Source organism: Cibotium barometz, chromosome 26, assembly GCF_041138505.1.
Source record: "Cibotium barometz isolate CiBa-2024 chromosome 26, ASM4113850v1, whole genome shotgun sequence".
Taxonomy (NCBI): Eukaryota; Viridiplantae; Streptophyta; class Polypodiopsida; order Cyatheales; family Cibotiaceae; genus Cibotium; species Cibotium barometz.
In genome coordinates this window covers 25,758,255-25,768,415 of record NC_141071.1, presented here as the reverse complement: position 1 = coordinate 25,768,415, position 10,161 = coordinate 25,758,255, and the positions used below count along the sequence as shown (strand labels likewise).

At 39.2% G+C, this 10,161-nt stretch overlaps 1 protein-coding gene across 2 annotated transcripts; it reads left to right on the top strand.

Moving 5' to 3' along the window:
- Nucleotides 1-314: 314 nt before the first annotated feature.
- On the top strand, nt 315-4,493 carry LOC147623815 (protein NUCLEAR FUSION DEFECTIVE 4-like). Of its 2 annotated transcripts, XM_086820443.1 has the most exons (4): nt 315-731; nt 2,636-3,561; nt 3,665-4,004; nt 4,301-4,493. In XM_086820443.1, the coding sequence occupies exons 1-4, from the start codon at nt 405-407 to the stop codon at nt 4,370-4,372; spliced, it is 1,665 nt and encodes a 554-aa protein (XP_086676569.1). In that variant the 5' UTR covers nt 315-404; the 3' UTR covers nt 4,373-4,493. The 2 variants fall into 2 exon arrangements, with proteins under 2 accessions (XP_086676569.1, XP_086676568.1); XM_086820442.1 differs by having other exon boundaries at nt 3,665-4,493.
- The last annotated feature ends 5,668 nt before the right edge of the window (nt 4,494-10,161 follow it).

The window sequence follows — 10,161 nt, the reverse complement described above, 5'->3', positions numbered from 1 at the left end:
TAACATTATAATAGAGATAAATTGTTGGCTAATTGAACTGTTATTGGTTTATACACATTGAATGGAAGTAGCAGAATGCTTTACGTAGAGAAAAAAAGCCATATGAGACAATTCAAAGTTATTTAACTCAATAAAGTCAATTCTGACAAGAGTACCTCACTATTTGGAAGGGTGGTATCCCCTTCTGGTGGTGGGGGGGGGTGTATAGCCAGTGAAATTCCCATGTGGGACTAGGAATGGAATATGTGTGGTGTAGAGGTGGAATTCCCGTGACTAGGAATGGAATAAGACCACATGAAATTTTCTTTAAAAAAAGAGTACATTATTGATACATGCATACACAACGGTTTTTCTGATTTCTAGCGGGAGCTTAAGTTCTAGAGCGTCGACACACACACACACACATGGCGTCGATGTCGTTGTGGAGGCAGCGGAGCCGATGGACGGTGTTGATCGCGTCGTGCTGGGTGGAGGCCACGGCGGGGATCGCCTACGTTTTCGGGACGTACTCGGGGGTTCTCAAGTCGGAGCTGGGGTACGACCAGCGCCATGTCAACCGGCTGTCGGTGGCCAAGGACCTCGGTGACACCGTCGGCCTGGCCGCAGGCTTCCTCCGCAAGGTCCTGCCCAACTGGGCTGCCCTCTTGCTAGGCACCCTCCACATCTTCGTCGGCTATGGCTTCCTCTGGCTCCTCGTCGCCCACCAAATCCCCGCCCTCCCTTTCTGGATGGTATGCCCTTTTATTTGCAGATTCAAGGGCTTCTCTCTCTGTTTTGTGTGTGTGTGTGTGTGTGTGAGAGAGAGAGAGAGAGAGAGGGAGAGAAGTGGGGAGGGAGGCCCGTTCTGTTTGTTTTTTGAAATGTATAATGTTTTTTGAGGGGTGGGATAATATTTTTGTGAGCCAAACTCCACGATAGAAAGGTTCAGTTTCCAGGGAGATTTATCTGAAAGCGCTACCACAATCGATATCTCTCCCAATTCCAAACCTTATGAGCCAAAGATTGATTTGGATTATTATACGATAATCTTGGTTTGCTTTTTTACTGCTGACAGCATTACGTGGTTCAAACCCGCAGTCTTCGAGTTGGCCAGGGACAGTTTGTTGATCCATATCTATTTACTCACCGTACCCACAGCATTACATGTGGGGGCAAGGTTCAAACCCGCAGTCTTCAAGTCATGAGTCTCACAAGTTTGCCAGGGAACAGTTTGTTGATCCAGATCTATTTACTCACCATACCTTGGGTGGGAGGGGGGATTCATCAAGCCCCCATCCCGTACAACCTATTTGTTCGTGGTTTATAGGTTGAGTCAACATGAAGACCTTGAAGACGTCTCACATGAGCGCTCCTTTATCGTTTTCTTGAGGGATATATCGTTTTGTCTCGTTATCGGCATCCAGCAAATATGTAAGCTGGCAGGATTCAAACTTGAGTTCCTGCCAATCCTCCTACATGCCCATGGTTACTCTACAATTTGATGAGTACAGGGTGAAAGAAGGTTATTTTTGGGGGAAGCAATTGAGATCATCCTCACTTATGCCATTTGGATTTCATTTTGAACCAGAAGGATGATGAGAACCAGAAGGATAATGAGGTTTACCTTCTTTATTGTCTTCATCTTAATTGTTTTTAGTAGGCTGAAGGAGTCTCTCCCCAAAATTTATGCCATATTTAGAGTTCAATAAACTTTATTTTTAAGTCACCATCAAGATGCATCCATATACCCTCAAAGGTGTGCATCTTGACTTGTCTTAAATCTCGGCACATCCCGCTGGATAGCTTGCATATATCGCAACCCCTGTATCTGTCAGTGGTTTGCATGTATTCGTGATGTTCTTCAGTGGCTTTTTATTGCTCGGCCATGAAAACAAGCATGCACAATCGGAAACAAGAGGAAGATGGTGCACACAATCACAGATGGGAAGAGTTTCAAGCAAAGAAACAAACAAGCCCACAAAAACAGAGCAGCTAGATACATGTTTTATACTGTAGACAGTATACACAACCAGAAAAAATGTGGCCCCCATACCCTCTTCACAATGGAAGACAGTCCATATTTTCTTCTCAAACTGGCCATACCAACCACATGATTGACGGGGTGGAAGTAGAGCACCACATATGACATGTAGTACACAGAGCAGCAACAAACGCCACATGAACACACAGATATTTGCAAGGTTATGCAACGTGCAGGTGCAAAGAGCAACACGAGGCATCTGCCTGCAACGGAGATCTTGCCATATTGAAGGACTACGAATGTAAACATGCTATGTAAGGGTGTAGCCGCGTGTAAGGTTTCCAAGTATAAATGTATGTCTCATTATTATTTGGCTCGATGCCCAAAATAGAAGCAGCAAAAACAAAAACAAACAAACAAACTAGAGTTGCCCACATTAAGCAAAATTGATTCCAATTGTGTTCATCCAGATGGCTATTACTTTAAATGACTCTCTCTCTCTCTCTCTCTCTGGCCTTGTGGATGATTTTTAGAGCAACAATTTGACACTGAGTGAGGAATTTTTTTGTGCTGATACATGTTTTGTGCTCTTCTCATTATGAAATTCAAGCATGTGTGATATGTCTCTCTTTTCGGTGTATGATATATTTCTCCTTTCTCTTTTTGGTTCTGCAGGTGTGTGTCCTCATTTTTTTTGGTACCAATGGTTGCACTTACCTCGATACTGCAGCACTAGTTGCCTGCATTCAGAACTTCCCTACAAATAGAGGCACCGTTGTTGGCCTTCTCAAAGGTTTCAAAGGGTTATGTGGAGCCATCTTCAATCAAATCTATGCAAGTTTCTTGGCCCCTGATGAGTCAAGCTTCATTTTACTCTTGGCACTGGGTCCAGCTGTGGTCGTGATGCCTCTAATACTTCTAATGGGGCCAATTTCTCCTATGAAGCTGACAGAAAACCATGCGGAGGACCATGTGGAGGACATGATCTTCAAGCTTCTGTATGGTGCTTCCTTGTTGCTAGCTGCATACATGTTGAGTGTGACACTGGTCCAAGATCTTGCCACCATAAGTAGCACCATCAATATAGTTTTCACAGTCTTTTTGTTCCTCATCCTCCTCCTTCCTCTTCCCGTGCCTAGAATTGCCCGATATTTCACAAGAATTTTTGAGAAGAGAGACCATCACCTCAAGGCTCCTCTTCTTGAGGAGAGAAACTCAGCATGTGCTGGTTGTGAGCAGTTAGAAGACAGCTTAACTATTACAACAGGAACCAGTTCCTCGAACTCGAGTAGTGCGCCTCACACATCCTTGAAAAGAAAAACAGATGCCTCTATCTCAGAGGGGAGTGCAGTGGAATGCACCGGCAAACTCGAATTGGGAGCTGATTTCACATTACTGAAGGCCTTTGGGAATTTCGACTTTTGGCTGCTGTTTTTCTCAGTGTTCTTTAGCTTGGGGTCTGGAGTTACGGCAATCAACAATCTGGGCCAAATGGGGCAGGCTCAAGGGTATGAAAACACAGAAGTATTTGTCTCTATGACTAATATATGGAATTTTACTGGCCGTGTTGCAGGCGGTTATGCTTCTGAAAGATCAACCAGGTTAGCATTTAAGGTGTCACTGTAGCTTTTACTGTTTCATCCTACTTCTGCAACTATTCTGTGTTTCTGGCTTACTTGGGATGTGTGTGCGCCCATGGTGCAGAGCTTATGGGCATCCTCGGTCAGTGATGTTAGCTGTGGTGCAACTCATCATGGCCATAGGGCATGTTATGTTCGCCACGGCCTGGCCCGGGACCATCTACGTGGCATCCTTTTTGGTTGGAGCAGGTTATGGTGCTCACTGGGCAATCTTCCCGACTGCATTGTCTGAACTGTTTGGTCTGCAGAATTTCAGTGTTCTTTATAATTTTCTTGGCATGGCAAGTCCAGCAGGATCTCTTATATATTCAGGCTGTATTGCTGGCACGGTGTATGATTGGCAAGCCAGGAAACAAAGCGACACCACCACCTCTGATGACACATCTTTGGTTTGTGAAGGAACGGTATGCTTTGAACTGACTTTCTTCATCATGGCTGCAGTATGTGTGATAGGCGCAGCATTGAGCTTAGTGCTGGCAATGCGTACACGGATGCTCTATTCAAAGCTTTTTAGACACAGCCATCTAATCAAACAATAATTGTTAGAAAAGGGTCCAATCTTCTCTAGCTGGTGTACAATGGGGCTGATTGCCAAGGCCATCGTTTAGGATTTGGTGCACTGGAGTCTGGAAGTACCTTTTTTTCGATTGGCCTTAGGCCCAAGATCCTCCCGTAGTTACTGATTTTCCGTCGCCCGCAGGACAATGCAGTGGAGTCTGGAAGTACCTTTTCTAACCGAGTTCACAAGCAAATATGCATGGGAGTCTTGTAATGAAGAGAGAACAATGCTTTGTTCTTTTAATAGACATAAACTTTGCCAATCCATTACCCCATTTTGTAAAGCAAGTCAAGTCTTGACAAATCATAAATTAAGAAGTAAGGTCACAATTGTCTTTTTATGCCCTTGATTATTCAATACATGGAGAATGAGCTTGAAGGTTCTTCTAGGCACAGTGTGTTGTTTTTCAAATAGATCTTATAGCATCATTAGGACCAGTATACATCACTTGTGATACTCTTCCATGCTATAGTGACAAATAACTCAAATTCAATACATAAGTCATTTTACGAAGTGCTAGTGTATAGCTAACCATCATTAAACAAGTATTTTTGATTATTCTTTGATTTTTTTAAAATGTCATCACACAAGTATTTACACACAATCGGAATTGATTGGTGTGCAATGAGGTATGACAGGCAATTCATCTCTTTTGAAACAACTTTTTTTTTCAAGAATATTCAAGGGAAGACGCCCAAGTTTGGATCATTGGTTGGGCCACAAAACAATATTCACATGTTTATCCTTCTTGATTGTTGGGCATGCAAGCTTTTCTAACTCAAAAGGATGTTTTTCAAATTTGTAACCTATTTAGCAGGGAAAAAAAAGCCACCCATAGTTGCCCATTTTAAGCAAAATTGATTCTATTTGTATTCGTCCACACTATTAAAACAAGGATGTTATTAGAAGTGCACCTATTAGATTTTGGAAAATAATAATAATCAAGAACAAGGTAAATGTTTTGCATAGACTCCTTGCACATGAACACATGTGAACATGTCAACATTGATCAATCATTGGTGAATATGTCTACGACAATGCTTCTTTGGAGCATGTGTGTGAGAAGGACAAAAAAGAAAACAAAAATGACCATACACAAGGTATGGTAGAAGGATGGCACAAGTCTTCCCTTAAAACTATAATCATAGAGAAATATGCCATTTCCTCCTTTAGAAGATCACTTTGACTATTGAAAGTGGAGTATAGAATCACTTTTGTTGGGTGAAAGTCGAGTATAGAAAATCCTATATAACAACAAAGTACTTACATTTTTCTTGCTCATTTTGAAAGCAAGTCGTAGAAAAAAATGTGACAGAGTCGAAAGAAGAGGTTGACAAGAAGATTTTGATATTGTTAGCTATTGTGAGAGTGGTGGAGGCGTAGCATGTTGGTTGCAAGGGCTTTGCTAGCATGCAAAGCATACACTTGTGGGTGTTTAATTTTATTGTGTTTCCCCAAAAGCACCTACTTCATGTGAATAGCAATCGACCACCCAACAAGAAAATACAACTGTTGGTGGTCACTAGAGATAACCCAAGCACCTTGGTTGTCCATGAGAAAACTATCCACCAAGGAGAACAATAGATGCCCACAGCACTTGGCCACCTTGCCCATGGCCAAACATGGACACAATGGCTAGCCATTCATTGGCTATCCACCCAAACAACAATACATATCAGCTTTGGACAACTCTCCATGATGGCTCTCTTGATATTGTGCAATTAGCAGGAATCCCTCTACAAGGATCCCTTGCTTTTTAAGCACGTATTGTGCCCCAATGGTGGTGATTGTATATGCAGCTTATTATAGGCCAGGATCCACATAGGGAGTAATCAAAGGTGTTGTTTGGTCATTCAATTTCAAGGGATTGTAAAAAAAGAACCTGACATAAACAGATCACCCACCAATGGAGATGGGTCATTGTGACTCATTACTCTTAAAATTTATGGGGGTTATTTGTAGGTACAATAAGAACTACAAGTGTGATTTTTGAGCATCGATAATCTTTAGTGCCTTACACTTCAATGAACTAAAAATAGAGAAATATGTATATGTAAAAGTGTAACCCATTGGGGCAAGTTGGTGTAGCCCATTGGCTCTCAAATGGAGAGCCAGAGTTTGAACCCCACCGCCCATGGCTCCTCCAGGTCATCCAAGTGCATGCACATAACAAGAAAAAAGTGTGTTTTTAAATGCAAGAAATGACTTTAATTTATAAATTATTTTTATAAAATTATATTTACCTAAAGAATATTATGAATGGTGCAATGACTGGAGCATAATTTGGTTGGGGTGGTGAGTTCATCAACTCCTTTTCATGTCCCTTTATATGTATGTGTGTGGATTATTGTGGTTCTCTACATACATGTTTATCATGGTTAGTTACACAAATTTGTAACATAATGCACTACATAACTTAGTGACATGGTTATAATATAGACTATGCTACATAATTTAGTGGACATGTTTATAATATAGACTATGCTAGATATTAATGTTTACTCTTTTGTATTAGGTTAGTCAAGGTTTTGTAAGGCCCTCATTATGAGGAAAAGCCATGGTTGTGAATAGCTTGATACATACCAACCCATCACTCTTGCATTACACCAAATAGTGGCCTAAGTATCAAGACGATATTAGTAGGTTTTGTACACTGCTAAATAGGTTATAGGTAGGTACAAACCTTTGGCCAATTAATGGGATCCACTAAGAAAGATAGAATTTACTTTTGAACACCCTATCCTGACATCCAAATGGGGCGCCCAAGATGAGCTCAAAGTATTTCTAAAAGTTCTTTTTATGGACCAATTCTACACCATAGTTGGTGGCACCAGCTATGATCATGGACCAACCCGAGGTAGGTAGCATTACTTTTGGACACCTTGTCCTCACATTAGAGGGCTAAAATGGGGCCCAAGATAAGCCCAATGCCCATGGAAGGTGAGAACTTGCATATAAATTTCTAGAAGTTCTTCATGGGGCTACACTATAGATGGTATCATAAACTATGCTTATGGACCAACACGATTTAGTTATGACTATCTCATGTCTTCAAGTCTATATAGATGCACTACAAGGCCCGTCTCTACATAATTCGTTAGTCATCTCATTGTGTATTCTTACCTTACAATCACACTCTTATTGATTCTAAGAGCCATTTAAGCTCTCTCATTGAGGAGTGCATAAGTCATGACTATACCATGTCTTCAAGTCTATATAGATGCACTATAAGGTCTGTCTCTATATAATTCGTTAGTCTATATAGATGCACTATAAGGCATGTCTCTATATAATTTGTTATAGTCATCACTGTTTATTTACCCCCTTACCTTATAATCACACTCTTAGTAATTCTAAGAGCCCTCTAAGCTCTCTCATGGGGAGTGCATAAGTGTAGAGTAGAACCATCCTTTGTATCTTTTCCTAGTGTAATATACTCTTATTCTCTCAATCATTGTTTTCTCTTATGCTTAAGTTGTTTTTTTTTTTGAGTTCTTGCATTTTTGTGAGTGTTCTAGGTCTACATAACTATTATGGTTCAGCTTATAGAATATTTTATAAATTATTTCTTTTCAACAAACAAGCAAATTAGGTTAGGTAAGTAAAAGAAAACTCAAGTCGAGAAATAAAAAGAAGTAAAATTTAAGAACATGTTTTTTTCCCCTTTTTTGGTTCAATTCAATGCTACAATTTTCTCAACATTGTTGCATGTTACTATCAAAATCATTTCTCCAAAAAATGTTACATTGCTTGAAGTTGTTGCAAATTGCTTTAAAAGGAGAGAAAGTGTGGGAACCCTCTCATGTAAGATGCAAGTATTTATGGACTAAGAAGCCTGACATACCAATGGTTGACTCTACTGGATACATCCCATACCATATCCAACAACTACTACAAGATTTGGTGGCCCACTATCCATCTACAAGGCTAGAATAGATCCATACCTACACATTATTGAATCAAGACTTAGTTATGTGCACACCTGTATGCATGCCCCCCTTGCCTTAACTCTATGATTACCAAAATTGATAGCCTATATTACACCTTGTATGGCTCATGGAGTAATAATCATAACCCATAGGCGATCCTTTTCTCTTTAAAATTTTATCTGAACTTATAATATACTTTTTCTCTTAAATTTTGAAATTTTATCTGAAGTTTATAATATATTTTTCCCCTTAAATTTTTACCTCCATAGAGAGGAAATATTTAGGATGAACCCCTCAAGGTTATCCAAAACTTATCCCACACTCATAGTTCTTAATTTGTCCATTTAACTCTGTGGAAAATCATATGGAACAAGTAACTCTATCTTACCTTCCCTGAAAATCACCACCGTTTAAGAGGGGTCCGTGCATTGACAAATCTCAAATGGAGCCTCCTAATGTTAGTGCCAATCTTTGTAAAGACTAATTAATCAAATCAATCCACATGATATATGAGATAAAATTTTGGTATATTTCATTCAAGTTATTTCTCAAGCCATCATTGGCTCACTTAATGTGAATGGCTAAGGTTCTCAAACCTAATAACAACTTGTAGCATCATTTTTCTTGGAAAAAGCCTTTGAGCCTTGATAATGTGGAAAAAACAAAACAATCTCAAAGTGGAAAATAAAACAATCTTAAAGTAAGTTTTGAATCTCTAAATATGTAAAGTAAACTTTAGAACTTTAGAGTCTCTTACGCAATATGTAACTCAAGATTGGGTTTTATCCCCCTCAGTGCAATGCACACCTAGATCTTCTTTTTATTTATTTACTTGTTCACTTTATCTTCTAAGCACTTGAAACAACCTCTTCATAGAATATTAGCACCTATCTTCTTTTTATTTATTTACTTGTTCACTTTATCTTCTAAGCACTTGAAACAACCTCTTCATAGAATATTAGCACCTATCTTCTTTTTATCCTTATATTATTTGATTGCCTTATCTTATTTTGTACTTACATTATTTGATTACTTTTAAAGAAATCTAGATAATGCATGCAAATATATCTTTATTAGTATATAAAGATAATCCATATATTATCTTTATATACTAATAATTTAGTTATACAAGGTATTGCACAAAAGAACTATGTATATCTTGCAAAGCAAGTCTACATCTTAGGAAAATCCCAAAAAGCTCTATGTATATCTTGCCAAGCAAGTCTGCTGTCTTTGGAAAATCCCAGAAAGCACTATGTATATCTTGCAAAGCAACTCTACATCTTAGGAAAATCCCAAAAAGTGTAATGTATATTTTGCAAAGCAACTCTACAACTTAGGAAAATCCAAAAAAGCACTATGTATATCTTGCAAAGCAACTCTACAACTTAGCAAAATCCCAAAAAGTAAACATCCAAGCTTGTATGTACACATCGATCAAATGGAATATCATTCTTCTTTAGACTCATACAAAACAAGAGCAAAAAAAAGAACAGTAACTTATTATTTACCAGTCCCTCATGATATACAAAAATTCAGTATTTAAAAAGGCCAACCACAAACTGCATATTTCATTGATGAAACCAGACTATACATAAGAACAACAAACTACATGTTCTATTAGCAAACCACACCATATATCACATAACACCTTCCAGGTTTATCCTATACACAAGAAAAGTCAAAGAAACATTTTGTAAAGCTACCTGACATTTCAGAGTTCACTATTTAAAACTAACAGAAAGTAGCATCTCTAGGAGCAACTCCACGTGGAGACAATGGCACATAACATCTCCATTACGTGTGTTGCTTCTTTGTATTGTTGGCTTCTATCACAGATAGAGCGATACTTTGTTGCTCTTCACTTAGAGTCATACTTTCTCCGGACTCAAGGACTATGGGATTTTTCGAACAGCCAGGTCTACGATCGGGCGTAGAAGCATATTGAGGTCGATCATGGATAGTTCCTCTGGCACCCCTCTGTGTGTCCATGTGAAAGTGAGAGTAATACCTAATTGTTGGAACATCATAGAAGAAAATGTTATCCAAGTCGGATACCTCTATTAACTTTAG

Excerpts from the sequence above, each read along its gene's own strand:
- LOC147623815 (XM_086820442.1), top strand. The coding sequence starts at position 405 with ATGGCGTCGATGTCGTTGTGGAGGCAGCGGAGCCGATGGACGGTGTTG. Across the intron at positions 732-2,635 it reads CCGCCCTCCCTTTCTGGATG|GTGTGTGTCCTCATTTTTTT; the intron begins GTATGCCCTTTT and ends TTGGTTCTGCAG. Across the intron at positions 3,562-3,664 it reads GCTTCTGAAAGATCAACCAG|AGCTTATGGGCATCCTCGGT; the intron begins GTTAGCATTTAA and ends CCCATGGTGCAG.